Source organism: Neofelis nebulosa, chromosome 14, assembly GCF_028018385.1.
Source record: "Neofelis nebulosa isolate mNeoNeb1 chromosome 14, mNeoNeb1.pri, whole genome shotgun sequence".
Classification (NCBI taxonomy): Eukaryota; Metazoa; Chordata; class Mammalia; order Carnivora; family Felidae; genus Neofelis; species Neofelis nebulosa.
The window spans coordinates 81656987-81672911 of NC_080795.1; the positions used below are offsets into that span (position 1 = coordinate 81656987).

Here is a 15925-nt window from a genome sequence, read left to right on the forward strand (position 1 = left end):
CTCCTGGACAGCAAGCTGAAGGGCAGCAGCTGATGACCCTGGTGGACAGGAGCAACTTCCCACATGGGAGCCACTAGAGGATGACAGGCTGCTTACGGGGGTCCTTACCCGGCCTGGAGGAGGGCGGCCCAGACATGGGTATAGGACACAGGCCTCTATCGCTAGGGGGAGTGGCCCCTGTGGTGGGGGGGCTGACCACTTGTCTGGGTTCATTCAACACATCTGTCGAGCAAGCTGCCGAGGGCCCTGGGGATTGGGCCGGACACCTGACAGGTGAGGCCCCTGTTCTGCTGGACAATAACAGGCTAGCAACCAGAGGCAAAGGGGAGACCGTGGGGGGCAGGTTGTGGGGGTGGTAAGAGCCTGCTCAGCTCCACAGGGAAGCTGCCAGCAGCTCAAGTGTGAGACACCCCTGTGTCTCCTGAGGCTGCTCCCCACAACCCGCCCACACCACGGTCCGCTGTCCTCTCCAGCTCTGGACGGACAACCCCCATCACCCTGAGCAGCTAGGCTCCAGGCTGGCCCCGTGGGGGCCGGGGGACACCCGTCTGTCCCTGGGACTCCAGCCTGGCCTCTGCCCCTGGCTCACTCATCACATGGAGAAGCTGTCACTGGGACCAGCTGCAGCACTGGGGGAGGGAGAGGGGACGTCGCAGGTGCACTGGCAGGCGGCCTTGGGAGCACCATGGCAAGCCCCTGGCTGCTCCCACGCCACCCTCGTGGGGCAGAGGAGGGAACTGAGGCTCAGCACGCAGCCGGCCACAGTCCGTGCAGTCCCCCGCTGACCCCCGTCAGGCTCCGAGGCCCACAGACAGGACTGACTGGATTCAGGCCCCAGGTTGGCCCGCAGCCCCAGGCCCCTCCAGCTCGGCTGCCCCGCACAGGCCTCCACGTGGGGCCCATCACCCCTGGTGAAGCCCACCCTTCCACCTACGCTCACCACACAGAGAACCACAGCAGGGCACAAGGAACCCCACAGCCCACCTCAGAGGTGGGCCCTTGACCTACTCAGGGGCCCCAGGCCATGCACTTGGTCGGCAGGGTCAGCTCCCTGGGCGCCAGCACGAGGCCCCATCATGGAGAGCAGCCTGGCCCCTGTCCCTGCCCCCACCGCCCACGGTGCCAGCAGGGCTGCGGGCCCTTCCTGCAGGACCTCAGTTCTTGAGCCAGAGACAACAGCAGATCCCCCTCTAGGGACCCCAGCCCCCCATGTCTTTAAGGGTGACCATGCCTGGACTCCCTCGACAGCCTCTGGCAGAAAGTCAGTCCTGCTGTGCCAACAGAGAGGCGTGGGCGTGCGTGTGTTTGGTCCTTATCTGGTGTCTCAGGGAGAGCAGAGGCCTGTCTCCGGTGCTGCCTCCTGCCAGGGCCCCGAGCAGGTGCACCTTCCCCTTGGGGGAGCAGGACAGGGTGAGGGGGTGGGGGCTTCACCGAGGCAGCGGCTGCAGTGGGGGGACCCCAGAAGTAAGGGGCCGAACCCCGCCTCTCTGGGGGGGCATCCACCTCCTTCAGGGTGGGACAGGAGCCGCGGCAACGGGTCCTGAGCTGGTGACTCAGTTTACCACCTTGCCCAGGTCCCTGTTTCTCTAGACAAAGCTGCTTTCAGAGGACGTTTGTCCAGAACCCCAGCCCCTGCAAGAGGCTCCCCCTCCCCCTGCAGATGAGCAGAGGGAGGCCCAGGGGAGAAGGGGGGGGGGCGGGGCTCACAGGGCTTCAAGCCCCCCACTGGCAGGGCCAGCAGCCCTCCTGCATTCCCGATGCACCTCCGGTGTCCAGGGACAGGGGCCACCGGTACAGGGATTCACACGGTCACGCCCCCGCTTGCACACACGCGCACACTCGCCAGGCCAGGGCCTCACCTCAATCTGCAGGATGGCCTCCTCGCGCAGCCGGATGGCCTCCTCGTCCTCCTCGGTGATCTCGGGAAGCAGCGCCTGCTCCTGGCCCTGCCACACGCCGTCACCCCCGTTAAAGATCTTTTCATCGTCGGGCAGCTCAGCAAAAGGGGCCCGGGGACTCTGCTGGCAACAGAGACAGGCCGGTTAGCCCGGGTGCGGCCCAGGAAATGGCCTCGTCCCGGGCCGGCAGCGGCAGCTCCACGTCGGGGCTAAGCCTCGGCTCTGGGCACCAGGAGCCTCCGGGGCTGTGCACGCCCCCCCACCCCGCACTCCTGGGAGGGGAGAGGCCCCACGGCCCGGGTTTTGCAGCCCCGACGCGGCCTCTGGCGGGCCGCCTTGGGGGGGACGCCCTCACAGGGCTGCCCCAGCGATCAGGGTCCGGTGGACACGCCGTGCCGGCCTCTGGCCATCCCAGGGCCGGCTGCGGGGCGCCCCCGGCAGACCCCCACAACCCCGCAGGAGCACATGAGTCCCGGCATCCCCAGCTCCTGGTGAAACCTGTTCACACACCAACACAAACCGCAGCTTCTCACGGGAGGCCATGCGCCCACCGGTTCCGGAGGCGGCCGTGGGTCCCAGCGGGAGCTGCGGAAACCGAGGTGTGGGCTCCCACACGGCTGGGGGCGCGTGCCCCCGGGGACCGCGTGTCGTCCTGCGAACCCCTTCGCTGTGACCAGGCCGCGGGGAAGAGAAGCCAGAGGGTTTTTCACGTGGTTTCATTCTTTACTGATTTCTTTAGTTTACCAAATTTGGGGATCCAGTAAAATGGCGGCTCTTCCCTTCCATTAACCATCTGCTCTCCGACGGGATACTCTGAGTACAAGCGAGGTGAGTGTCAGGTCCTGAGCGGGGGAGCTGGGGGGGCGCTGTCTCCACCCTGGGCACCGCACAGGGGAGAGGAGAGCGGGAGGCAGGGGTGAGCCCCACGCCGGAGCTGTGACTTCACGCAAAGGATGTGCGCGCCTTGGCCCTGCCCCCATCGGGATGCCGGGCCCGGCACAGCCCAGGTCCCCACCCCCCGCCCGCCACCCCCGGGTCAGTCAAGCTCTCCTTCATGTCAGAGAGGTGAGTGTGGGTACGCATGTGTGCATGTGTGTGTGTAAGAGAAAGACATCAAAAGGGCAACCGGGAAGGCTGGAGGACAGGCGGAGCCACCTGGCAGCCCCAGGTCCCACCCCCATCCCCCCAGTGTCAAATCTCCTTCGAGCCAGCTGTCTCTGACACTCCTGACCGCCTGCAAAAGACAAAGCACTATGGGCCCGTTTTACAAACGAGGACACTGGGGCCGAGAGGCCAAGGAACCCACAAGAGGCAGCAAGTGAAACCCAGCTGAAGGCTCCGTGGTGCACCCAGCCCAGGGGTGGCAGGGGGGCGCGAGCCTGAGCCCACGGCTGGAGCAGCTTCCTCCCCGGCCGACTCTGCGCCCCAAGCCGCACCGGGGCCTCCTCAGCTCCCCTCCTGCCCTCCATCCGGCCCCACGGCTCCTCCTCCTGCCCCGAGACAGAGAGCAGGACACAGCTGCCACCCCCAGTCACCCAGTGCCAGCCCCGAGCTCCGTTGAGCCCCTCGTGCGTGCCGGTGACGGGCCGGGGCCGAAATGCAGGGCGGGACGTCCGTCTCGGGGCCTCCCTCCCCAGACTCCACGTCGCTCTGCGGTGGTCAGCCCGCAAGGAGGCTTCAGAAGCTACCACCTGCCTATCCTCTCCTTTCCCTTCATGACGAGACCACCTTCCTGCTCTCCTGTGCCACTCGGCCACGTGGCAGGGTGCTGGCCGTGCCACAGCCACCACGGCCCGCCAGGCGGCCTTCAGATGACCTGGGCAGCAGGGAGAACACAGCCTGTGCCGCGCGCGCTCAGGGCCCGTGACCGCCCACCCTGCGTCAGGCCTGGGGACACGGCGGACGGACGCCAGGAGCCCCGTGCACAGACACAAAGGCTTCAGCGCAGTTCTCACCGACGCCAGCACGGGCAGGCCCAGGACACCCTGAAAGCCACGTGTGCATGTGCGACGACACCGAGGAAACACAGGGACGGCTGGACGGCCCGGGCGACCTGCCTGCGGGAGGCCCTCGTGACCACGGGACCACCGCTAGGAGCCCCGGAGGGACAGGTGCTCTCTCCAGTGCCACCCACGCCCCGTGCGGTGGACGCGCTCACCCTCGTGCAAGGAAGGCACCGTGAGGCCCGCACTCACCCAGCTCTCCTTCCAGAGCCCACGTCCTCCCCCAGTCCACATGCCACGGGCAGAGCCCCTTCCCCCAGAGTCAGCAGAGGCCTTTACATAAATAAATACGTGGATACGTGAATATAAAATAAAAGACCAAAAAATCCGCTGACAAGCACTACTGGTCCAAGGTGGCAATTACCACCCCCCCTTCCCAGTGTGGGCGGGAGGAAGCGAGCGGTGCCAGGAGGGGCTGGCACGCAGCCGAGCCACGGCGTCTGGCCCAGCGCCTGCCGGCACGCTCTCCGGGCCTCGGCGTCCTCATCTGCAGAATGGGACGACGACCCCACACCCCCGGGTGCCCGCCACACAGCAGCTCCCCCCCCAGGAGCGACCCTGTGGGGCCCCCCTGCTGCCTGCCGGCGCCTTGGCCCGGGTGGCAAGGCCCTGGGGAGTTCCCCGGATCCCCCAGCCCAGGGTCCACCCCCACGGCACGGGGCTGACACCCCACCCCGGGGTCAGGACGGGAAACCTCACTGCCGTCCGCAGGCGCACAAGGAAAGGAGGTGAGCGCAGGTAGGCTTCGGGACACAGACGCGGGTTCCTGCGTGGAAGCCACGGTGCCGCCCCCAGACGGGAGCATGTGCACCGCCTCCCCCCCACCCCCGCCCCCCCAAGCCATCCCAGAGCAGCAGCGGGAGGCTCCACAGGGCCTGGTGCTTCCCAGGGACATGCGACAATCCCCCGTGGTGACAGCTGCCCCGAGGCCCCCTCACTGTGCAGCCGGGGACAGGACACAGGAACCCTCACTGCATCTGCTCCCGGAGAAGGGACTGGAAGACCACAGTGCTCCTATACAAGGACCCCTACAGACCCACTAACGGAAGCAGTCAGACACACCCGTGACAGACGTGCCACGGGGCACCACGTGACCCCCCCGGAGTCTGGGGCTCCGCGGAAGCAGCACGAAAGCTGGGAGCAAAGGGAGTCTGCGTGCCTCGCCTCCCCAGGTGCCCTCACCTCCCGGGGTACGGCCCACCCACGCCTCCCCAGGTACGGGCCGCACTCCCTGAGCGGCTCGTGACAAGACAGGGCAGCAAGAAATGGCTTGAACGCCTGATCTCGTGCAAGGATCAGAAAGTGTCCCTTTATTCTCCTCACAAAGACCCGATTTGGGGATTAGGGATTTGCTGGCAAGACGCTGGGGCCGGCGTGGAGGGGACAGCCCTGTGATGGTTTTCCAGCTCAAGAGGCGGCCAACAAAGAGGGCTTTCTCCTCCCTCCAAGGCTGACGGTTTGGGTCCCGCTCTGTACGGAAGAGACCCACAAACCAACGTGACTGCCGGACCTCGGGGCTGTGAGTGGTTTCCCGTGAGAAGAACCAAGGCCTGCGGCGCCTTCAGGGAGGCGGGGAGGAGGCACACCAGGGTCCCAGGGTCCCCGGGGGCTCTGGGAAACGGGCCACTTTCTCGCGCACTCCGACCCTGGGCTCCGCGCAGGAACACCCGTGACCCGTGGGAGGGCAGGGGTCAGGGTGCGAGCCGGTCCCAGGCCTGGGAAAACTGCTTCTGTTTCGCAGCCCAAGCCTGGTCATCAATTTCCCCACAGAGTAAATGACTCTGTTTGTGAGCTAACGGAAGTTTCTGGAGACTTGTCAAAGCCCAGAACGTCGGAACTGGCAGGACTGTAGCAACCCTTCCCCCAACACCCACATGAAGTAACAGAGCCGGGGCCCTCCCGCCCTGTGCCCAGCGGGGCGGTGAGGCAGGATTTCCGGGGAGCACAGGAAGGTGAGGCGTGCTTTTCCCGCCGCGGCCGTGGCCACGCGCACCTCCGGTGGAAATTCGTGCCGAGCCGGCCGACGGCAGCACAGACTGCGGACGGTCCCCCGTGAGGGGCGGGAGCCAGCCCACACACACCGCCTGGCCCTCACCTGGTCTGAGACTGGCCCACGTGGCCGCCAGCCACGGCCCAGAGGGCGGACACTCGGCTCAGATGGGAGAAGGGGGCCGCCGGGCACCCCTCACTCCCGCCAGGACCGCCGCCGGCAGACAGCAGCCACACAGTCTGCGGCATCGGGGCAGCAACGGTGCCCGCGTCGAACAGGGGACGATTGTCATCGCGTCGTTTCCAGTCTGCAGAACTCCCGGAAATAACCTGATCTTTCACAATTTCTCAGAAGCACTGCTGACCCTTCCCTTCCTTTTCTAAAAATTCTGCTGAAACACAACACATCTACGTACAGTCCGATGCCCAAATCAGAAGCGTACGGGTCTGAATTCTTAGACGGGAGAGACCGCGAGCACTGCCAGTGTCCCAGCACCGCAGAAGGGCCGCTCCAGCCCCCCGGTCATTCGGCTGCCTCCAGCCCAGAAAAACACCGTCTGGCTTCTAACACTGCCCACCACTTTGGCCTGCTTTTGATCTCTGTCCTCCTCGGTTTCAGGCTTCTTTGGCTCGCCATCCTGTCCGAGGTCACACCGGGGGGCCTGGCTGGCGACAGGCTTCTGCGCGTGAATTCCGCACTGAAGATCTCGCCGTTCCGCTGAAGGCTGGCTCCCTTCCCAGGAGTCTGCTGTCTCGTGTCCGGCTGCCACGGGCATTCTTCAGTGTGACCTCTGGTGGGCACACGTGTGCGTCTCCCCCGGCTCTGTGCTTGGGGTGGAACGGCGAGGTCACGGGAAAGAAAACGCGTGACTCCAGTGAACGTTTCGGCGTCCCCGAGTGGCGGCGCCGCTCCGCGCCTCCAGTGGGAGGACACGAGGCTGCCGGCCGCCCCACATCCTCACCAGACTGGGTGTTTTCCTGCGTGTCTGACTGTTCTTAGTTACTTTGGTGGTACAGGGCGACGTGTGGTGACAGCACCGTGGGGTCACTTTCCCTCTTCTGATGGCAGATGCTGAGCACACGTGTCCCCACCTGCCATTTGGATGTCCCCTTCTGTGACGTGCCTATGGCTTTCGTCCTTTTAGGTTTTTGAAAGCAGCTGTCTGCCTTTCTCTTATTGGTTTGTTGGAGACCTTTACATGTTACGGACATAAATCGTTTTCAGGTGCGCGTTATGTAAACACCTTCTTTAATGCCACAGGTCGCCTTCTTCACTCTCTTCAGGGTGCATTAATTTAACAAAGTCTCTTCTTTATACTTAGTACATTTTCATCTGTGTAAGAAACGTTAGCTCACCATAAAGATGTGAAGATAGACCCCTATGGTATCTTCTAGAAGCTTCGTTGCTTTATCCTTCACATGTATGTCTGTGATCCAGCTGAAGTGCTCTTTGTGCACGGGGTGGGTTACGGTAAAGGATCTGCTGGCGACGGCAGTCGCGTGCACGCGGGCTCCCGGCCCTCTCGGCCACGTAAGAACGGGCCGTGGCCTGGGGCACTTTCTCACCAAGAGACAGAGCCTTCACAGCTGTGCCGGGCTTGGCGCCTTGGACGACAACGTCCTTCCCTGTTTCAGACTCAACTCGTCCTCCTTTGTTCAGCCAAAGCACCTGCATCACGTGGCACTCCGCCAAGCCCACTGCGGGTGGGGGGCGGGGGCGGGGTGGACAGGGGCCCGTGGCTGCAGCACAAGAGGGACGCGTGCAAGCCAACGACCCCGCCTCATCACCAGGAGGGCCCCACTGGCCACGGAGGACATGCCCACCGCAGGAGCCGGCCTTGCCAGCTAGTCTCTGTGTAAGCACGGCACCGTTTCCCTGGCGACCCCGACACCGGGATGCAGGGGCTGGGGTGTCTGCACTTGGACTGGCCATCTGCTCAACAGGATCCTTCTTCCCACTTCCAGCCCCCGGCCGGTCCGGCGTCGAGCCCTGAACGGACCTTCCATTCCCCACTGCACGGCGGGACTCTTGTTCAAACAGCCGCTCAAAGGCCTCTTTTAGTTTTGATGCTAATACCAGGGGCATCACTGTTTTAAATTTCACTTTCAAGCTGTCTTTCGCTAGCACGATGTTTCCTTGTCTACTGACCCTGTTACAGCCACTCACTAATTCTAAGTTTATCTGCAGATCCGATCACCTCTTCTAGTAATGCAGTCATGTCTCTGAAGTGCTTTCCTCCGCCCCAGTTCTCCTACTTTTCATTTATTTTTCATGTCTTAGTGCGCTGGACACGCCCTCCAGCACAGCGGGGAGTAGAGGGGATACGACTAGACACAGGGTCTTGACCGCGGTCGCAGGAGGAAAGATCTGAACATCTCCCCAGGAGATGCGATGCTAACTGTGGGGCTTTTGAAGACACCCATCATCAGATTAAAGGCATTCCTACCTAGCCGGCCGCCGAGAGTCTCTCTCCTCACCCTAAATGGGTGCTGAAGTTCACCAAGTGATCTTCCCTACTGAGACTATCAAGTACATTTTCTTACTTGCTCCATTAACATGGCAGCTGACACAGGTTATTTCTGGATGTCAGCTAACCTTGCATTCCCAGACTAAACCCACTTTATAATGATGTACTGCCCTGTCACATATTGCTAGATTCGGTCTATTCATGATTTGGCTAGGGCTTTTGCTCCTGTGCTCACGAGAGAACGTTACTTTCCTTTTTGTGATATCCTCGGAAGAATTTGGAATCAAGGTCTGGTGGCCTCCTAAGGCCAGGTGGGAGGTGTTCCCTCTTGATTATTTAAGATACTTAAGAGTTTGTATAAACTGGTAATATTTACTCCTCAAACACTGGAAGAATTCACCAATAAAACCATCTAGGTCTACGGTTTTCTTGGTGGGATTTTAACTAAGGAAATTACTTAGTTATTGATTTCATTTTTTAATACACACCGGACTTTTCAGACTCCGTATGTCTTGGTAACTTACATTTTCCTAAAACAATTTATGTTTTACCTAAGTTGTCAAATTTATTGGCATAAAGTTGTATCACAATATCGTCATACCTCCGTTATTTCTAATTGGTAGGATCCGTGCTACAGTCATTGTCATTCATGATACTAGTAATTTGTGTTTTCTCTCTGTATCGTGATTAATCTTGTAGGAGTTCATTATTTTCATTAATCCTTCTAAAAAGTCAAATTTTGGCTTTGTTGAATTTGTCTACTATATATCTATTTTACCCTTCGTTGATTCCTGGGGTTTTTTTTTTCCTATACATTTTCTTAGGATTTAATTTATTGTTGCTTTTCTAGCTTCTTGAGGTTGAGAATCAGATCTGTGATTTTTCATCCTTCCTTCTTTCCGAGTGGAAGACTTTAAAGCTGTGAGTTTCCCTCTGGGAGCTGCCTTGGCTGCACCCCCAGGTCTTAACTCGGTGCCACTCTCATTTTTGGTGACGATGGTTTCTAATTGCTGCTGTGACTTCTTCTCTGATTCATGGGTTCCTTCAAACTGTATTCTTTCACTCCTCAAGCGTGGCAATTTCCTTTTTGTTACCAAATGTGACTTTAATTGCGCCACCTTGAGAGTGTCCTCAGGGTCCCACCGACCCTCTGGAATCCGTCGAGACCGGACTCGGCATGTGCCGTGCACCTGCAGAGAACGCTCGCTCCCCTGCGGCTGGCTGCAGTGACGTGTCCACTTGGGCGGAGTGTATTCCTTAACTGTGACGAGTCTTTTAGATCCTCACTGAACTTTCCTCTGTTCACCTCATCAGTCATTTGGACGGCTGTGTTAAAACTTCCAACTACGGTTGTGGATTTGCCATGTTTCCTTTTATTACTATCAGTTCTGTCTTGTGTGTTTTGAGGCTTTGTTATTAGGCGCCTGTACAGAATTACATCTTACATCTGAATTACCGTGTCATCCCCGTGAAGCACACCTCTGTCAGCAGCGACATTTCTTCACACGGACTCGTTTGTTCAGATATTAGCACCGGACACAAGTCTTCTTTGGTTTCATAGTTATCTCTGACCGTCCTTGTATTTTCAACATTCTCCTGGATTTCAAGTGTGCTGCTTACAAGCACTACTCTTTTCTTTTCCCCAGATCTGACAACATGTGCCTTTTCATCAGAGGGGTTAGGCCAGTCTCCTACAGTCATAAGTGAATTTGCTATAAGTCTACCATGGTGCAACTTGTTTCCTACTTTCCTTCCTGCTTTTTGTTGATTTTTCTCTTTGTTTGCTTTCTTTCCAAATTTTTGAGAGAGAGAGAGAGAACATGAGACAGACACAGACAGAAAGAGAGGGAGAGGGAATCCCAAGCAGACTCTGTGCTGTCAGTGCAGAGCCTGATGCAGGGCTTGAACTCACAAACCGTGAGATCATGACCTGAGTCAAAACCAAAAGAAGGACACTTAACCGACCGAGCCACTCAGACACCCGTGGTTTCTTTTAAATTAATCCTTCGTCATCTCGTATGTTCCTCTTAGTTTATAATTCATGTTCTTATGCTGTCCTTTAGTGTCACCTGCCTAACGCAACAGGCAGCCGCCTCAGATCAGGGTTCTGGTCACTCCTCAGAGGACGGGGACGCCGCATGCTCTCTCGCAGCTACTCCTCGTCCTGTGCTGCCGGCCGAGCGCTTCCACCTGCCCCACAGCCAGGCCCCACGGCCAGGGCCACTATTCACCAGCCGCACTGCCTCACACGCGTCCTCACGTCAGCGTTCCCAGGACGCACCGTCCCTTCCTGCTGCCGCACGTCCGCCTGGGACCACTTTCCCTCTGCTACCGTCAGAGTTCTGTCGACGATAAATGCCCTCGGTTTGTGTTTCTCTAAAAATGTTTTCATTCAACCTTCATTTCTGAAAACTATCTTCACCAAATGCAAACTTCCACGTGAGCGATTACTTTCTGCCCGTTGTCCTCCGGCTTCTCCTGATTTACCTTAGAGTCGGGTGTGAGTCTTGTCGCTCCTTTAAAAGTAATATCACTTCTGGGGCGCCTGGGTGTCTCACTCGGTTGAGCGTCCAGCTTCAGTTCAGGTCATGATCTCACGTCTCGTGAGTTTGAGCCCCACGTCGGGCTCTGTGCCGACAGCTCAGAGCCTGCAGCCTGCTTCGGATTCTGTGTCTCCCTGTCTCTCTGCCCCTCTCTCACTTGTACTCGGTTTCTATCTCTCTCAAAAATAAACACTGGGGCGCCACGGCGGCTCAGTCAGTTAAGCGTCTGACTTCGGCTCAGGTCGTGATCTTGCGGTTTGTGGGTTCAAGCCCCACGTCGGGCTCTGTGCTGACAGCTCGGAGCCTGGAGCCCGTTTCAGACTCTGTCTCCCTCTCTCTCTGCCCCTCCCTCACTTGTACTCGGTTTCTATCTCTCTCAAAAATAAACACTGGGGCGCCTTGGTGGCTCAGTCGGTTGAGCGTCCGGCTTTGGCTCAGGTCATGATCTCACGGCTCGTGAGTTCGAGCCCCGCGTCGGGCTCTGTGCTGACAGCTCGGAGCCTGGAGCCTGTTTCAGACTCTGTGTCTCCCTCTCTCTCTGACCCTCCCCCGTTCATGCTCTGTCTCTATCTCAAAAATAAATAAACATTAAAGACAAACAAGCATTAAAAAATAAAATAACATGACTTCTTTCCTCAGGCTTTAATCTGCTGTTAGGATTTTATCTGTCTTAGGTTTTCAAAATCTTATTATGATACGAGTAAGGGTGGTTTTTAAGGAACAGGGTAAATTCATCCTATGTATGACGGAGGCTCTTCAACCCGTGGCTTGAAATATTTGGACACTTTCAGAGAAGTCTCAGCCACTGCACCTTCAGACGCGGTTCCCGTCCACTCCCTGCCCTGTTCGTGTAGGACTCCAGTTTCTACCCGTTTCTCCCCCGGGGAGGGCTGGTGGGAACAAGCCCGTCCTGAAGGCAAGCAGACGGTCAGCCCCCAGTACCCCGTCTCGAGCCTGCGCCAGAGGACTGAGGCCAGAATACCTGCTTTCTAAAAGGTCCTTCGTCAAGTCAGATCCCCCTCCCCCAGATGGGGCCTCTGCCCTCGGCGGCCCCTGCGCCTCCCCAAGCACCGAGGGCAGCGAGTGGACTCTGTGCCGTCACCTAACGCCCCCCGACTGTGGCGGTCCCTCAGCACCCACCTGCTGCGTGCCGCCCCTCTGTGCGGCGGGAAGCAGGGCTCTGGACTTTTCTGCAATTTTCTGTTAAATAATAGAGGGAGACGGGAGGAACAGAAGGGTGGGGAGGAGAGAAGAGACGGTCAGCTGAGCACGCAGTACGGGACGGTCACCGACAGCAACGCACACCGTCAGCTCCGCGGCCGGAGGGAGACGTCCCAGGTCTCAGGAAAGCCGGGTGCTCGGCCGGGCACCTGGACGGGCTCTGCCGACAACCCAGGGGGCGGCCCCCTCCCACACTCTTAAGCTCCGGGTCTCCATGTCCTTCCGTCAGGACGAGGGTCTCCCGTCTTCCCACCTCCCGGCAGGGCTCTGCTGATGCCTCCTGGGCACCAGACGGTAAGGTTCCTCCACTGCACACACTGGGAGCCTGTGGCTCCCGGCCCAGCCCTCTGCTCTGGGGGCCAGAACCACACCAGGCCAACCCGGGGACAAGAGGGCCCGAGCGGGTGCCCGAGGGACCGAGACCCACCCCCGCCTGGCCGGCCGCCCCCGCCAGGGGTGCCTCACCTTCTGCACCGCGCCGTAGCGCTGAATGGCATCCGACAGCTGAGTTCTGAGGCGGTCCAGCTGGAGACGCTCCTGCTGCAAAGAGGGAGTGTGGCCTCAACAGGCAGCCGAGGCCCCATCTTGCCCCGTGGCCTCCTCCAGCCGCTCAGTTCCTCACGCTCCTCGGCCCCCCGTCCCTCAGGGCACGGGCCACACCGTGCCCCCAGCCCCCATCCGGCCCCACACTGCCATCACGCCTCTGCCCTGGGAACAGGGCTCGGCCCCATCCACTTCGCCCCATGCCGTCTCGTGCCACCTCAGACACCAGCACGGGCTCCACGGGCTCGGCCTGCATCCCCGCAGACGCCTCCCCCCGCGATCCCACGCACGACGCCCTCGGCACCCGCCGCGGAGCCAGGCGCTGGGCCGACACCATACGCGTGTCTGGTCCGCACAATGTCTCGCTACCTGAGGGCTCGGGAGACCTCAGTCCGAGTTCCACGGGGCCGGTTCAAGGCCACACAGGTGGTGGAGCCAGGCCCCAGAGCCAGGCCACTGACCCAGAGCCCTGCACCCAACCACACGCAAGGCTGCAGCTGACGCCCCCAGTGTCGGACCGTCCCCCTCACCACTGAGCTTGGCAGCAAGCACGGCCTCACCCCTGCACCCAACAGGACCTGGTGTGTTTGCCGGTACGCCCTGGTGCCCAGAAGGACGCCTGGCAGAAAAGTGGCGCTCGGGCATACTTCCAGAGCAGGGAAGGACGAGCAAGCCCTGAAGGCTGCCTGCCGGGGTCGTGTGAGCTCCACAGGCCGCCAGGAGCCCCTCCCCTCCCCTCCCTCCACGCAGCACCGGCACAGACAAAGTCACACCGGCGCCCTGTGCCCTCGCCCCAGGACAGGACACCGACGAGGAACCTGGGCACCTCCAACCTGAACTCGGCCCCTGGGCTTGGTGCCCACCCCCCCCCCCACCACCACCCTGCGCCCCCATGCGAGCCCGCGGAGGACCAGCTGCGGCCACGCAGGCAGGCTGTTCACCCTCAGCAATGCCAGCAGGCGCGGGTCTGCGGAGCCCCGTCTGAGCGTCCGGCTCAGGCCCTTGCGAGGGGCCCCACGCGCACCTCGGGACAGAGCTAAGAGCCCAGGCACTGAGAAAACGCCTCCGGCTCTCCGGTCCGTGAGACCCAGCAGCAGCCCACGTGAGGGCACGGCCTTTCTTCTGCGGGGACAGCAGCCCCTGCAGCCCCTCCGGCCACGTGTGCTACCACAGGACCACGAGCACCTCAGAGGGGACCCCACTTGTGTCCTTCTCCCAGGGGCACAGAGTAGGTGCTCAGCGTGTGCTGGGTTCTTACGCGGGCGGGTGGCTGGACACAAGGAAGGACACGTTAGGCTAAAAGCGATCCCTCTGACCCCCAAGGGATTCAAGCTCTGACCCCTGGCCTCCAGGGTGCACACCGGCGACACCACGGACTCTGGCCCCAGAAAGACCAGGGCTGCGATCTAGCCAAGGCTCCTCCCTGGGGCTGCAAAGCTCGGGGCGGGGCCCTCTCCCAGCCTCAGGGTCCTTCCATATAAACGGGGGTGGGAACAGCAAGGCGCAGACGCCAGGAGCACCCAACGCGAATGCGACGTGCAGAGCTGCGCACGGGAGGCCCCGGAGACGTGCTCTTGGATGAAGGAGGCAACACGGAGCCCACGAGCAAAGAGCTACGCCACGCGTGAGGAGGCCACACACGTGGCCAACACCACAAAAGCACCGTTCCCCGTGCCCCCGTCCACTGGCCCAGAGAGCTCCCGGGGCCCCGCGGGCCGTCCCACCTCCCCTCCGGCCACGCAGCCCCCACCCCTGCTGTCCGCCCCGGTCTGCATCTTGCAGACCCTTTGTGCGAACGGGGCCACATGACACAACACGTGGCTTCTGCACCGGCCTCCGTCACTGAGCGGACCTCAGGCAGCACAGCTGGCATCTCAGGCATTCCACCGGAAAGCCACGGTGCGCCTTCCTCACCAGCGTCCCGCCTCTCTCTGCGGAGGCCGGACTTGGGCGTCCCCAGAACCCGCGTCAGCCGAGGCAGCGGGAGGGGGCCCCGGCACCGTGTGACGGGCAGGGGAAAAACTACAACTTAAGAGCACGATCCCGCTCTGTGGCGGCTGAGGGTCTGAGGGTATTTACCGTTTCGTGACAAGCGCCCTCCAGCCTTTGGGGACTGGGCAGGGCAGGGAGGGACAGCAGACAGGGGCGCGCTGACCTAGCAAATGGGGGTGGAGGGAAGTAAGGGGCCGACGGTGAAGATGACAGGGGAGGGGCTGTGGGGGGAGGGGCTGCAGGACAGAGGGGATGTGGCCATGGGGGAGGGGCTGCAGGGGGGAGGGCCACAGGGAGATGTGATGAGGGTCAGGGCTGTGAAGGTGACCACAGCGGTAATGCCTGTGCTCTGATGACGAGCGGTGGCGTTGGCGAGGACAGAGATGACGGTGGTGACAAAGAGGGTGAGGGCTGGCAGGCTGGGTGGCAAGGGAGATGTCGGGGCGGGGGGGGAGTTCATCCGTCTCCGTCGGGATGACCCAGCAGGGACACGGACTCCAAGCAGCGCCCAGCATACAGTGGGCGCCCGATGAGTGCGCTGAGCTCCGGCCCGGGCAGCCACGTTGGCCGATCCCAGGCCGGCGTGGGCATCTTGGGCACGCCAGTGTCCCCGGGGCCCCCCGCCACGGCCCCCCTCCCACGGCCTCCAGGACCACCTACCCGGGAGCAGCCCCGCAGGAGCTTCGCCATCTGCTTCAAGGCGCTGGCGCTGGCCGCAACGGTCTCGTTGGTCCCCCGCTGCGCCGCGTGCCTGAGCCAGGACGGGGTGGGGGTGGGAGCAGGACCAGCATGGACGGAGGGGGAGACGGAGAGGAAGTGGGGGCAGGGGCAGCAGAAAGGTGGCCAGACAGACGAGGGCAGGGGCGGGGGGGGAGGGCAGGAGACACATGTGGTGAACGAGAACACGGGAGGGGAGAATCCCAGGAAGGAAAGAGCCAGAGGCGCAGGAGACCACGGCCATGGGAGGGGACAAGGATTGGAGGCCCAGGGAGGGACGGACAGACACCCCCACAGACGGAGAAGGCAGCAGGGAGCAGAGAATTGGGGCAGAGACAGGGGTGAGGAAGGGGGAGACAACGATAGGAGTGAGGCCTGGATCGGGACGGACCCCCTCTGTGCACGGCGGCCCCACACCCCACAGGCAAGCACGAGGAGGCCAGCCACGAGCCCTCCCTGGGGAGAGGGCCACCCCCCGCCAGGGTCAGCAACAGTCGGGAACCTGGGGGAGCAGAGGGGCCGCAGACATGCCTGGGACCACGGCTCTGCGG

The 15925-nt window shown here is 61.3% G+C and overlaps 1 protein-coding gene across 13 annotated transcripts in view; it reads right to left on the bottom strand.

The window, feature by feature from the left end:
- Positions 1–15925, bottom strand: part of TSNARE1 (t-SNARE domain containing 1) — a 120265-nt gene that overhangs the window by 38708 nt on the left and 65632 nt on the right. For 9 of the 13 annotated variants that reach the window (XR_009253567.1, XM_058699252.1, XM_058699246.1 and 6 more), the window contains 4 exons: positions 15318–15408; positions 12588–12662; positions 12042–12101; positions 1860–2021 (listed from right to left, as the gene is read on the bottom strand). Coding sequence is in view for 12 of the 13 variants with exons in the window: in XM_058699252.1 (XP_058555235.1) it covers positions 1860–2021; positions 12042–12101; positions 12588–12662; positions 15318–15408 (388 nt within the window). In the remaining variant the exon portion in view is untranslated. The remainder of the gene's footprint in view (positions 1–1859; positions 2022–12041; positions 12102–12587; positions 12663–15317; positions 15409–15925) is intronic. The other 4 variants (XM_058699243.1, XM_058699254.1, XM_058699253.1 and 1 more) reach the window with 2 other exon arrangements.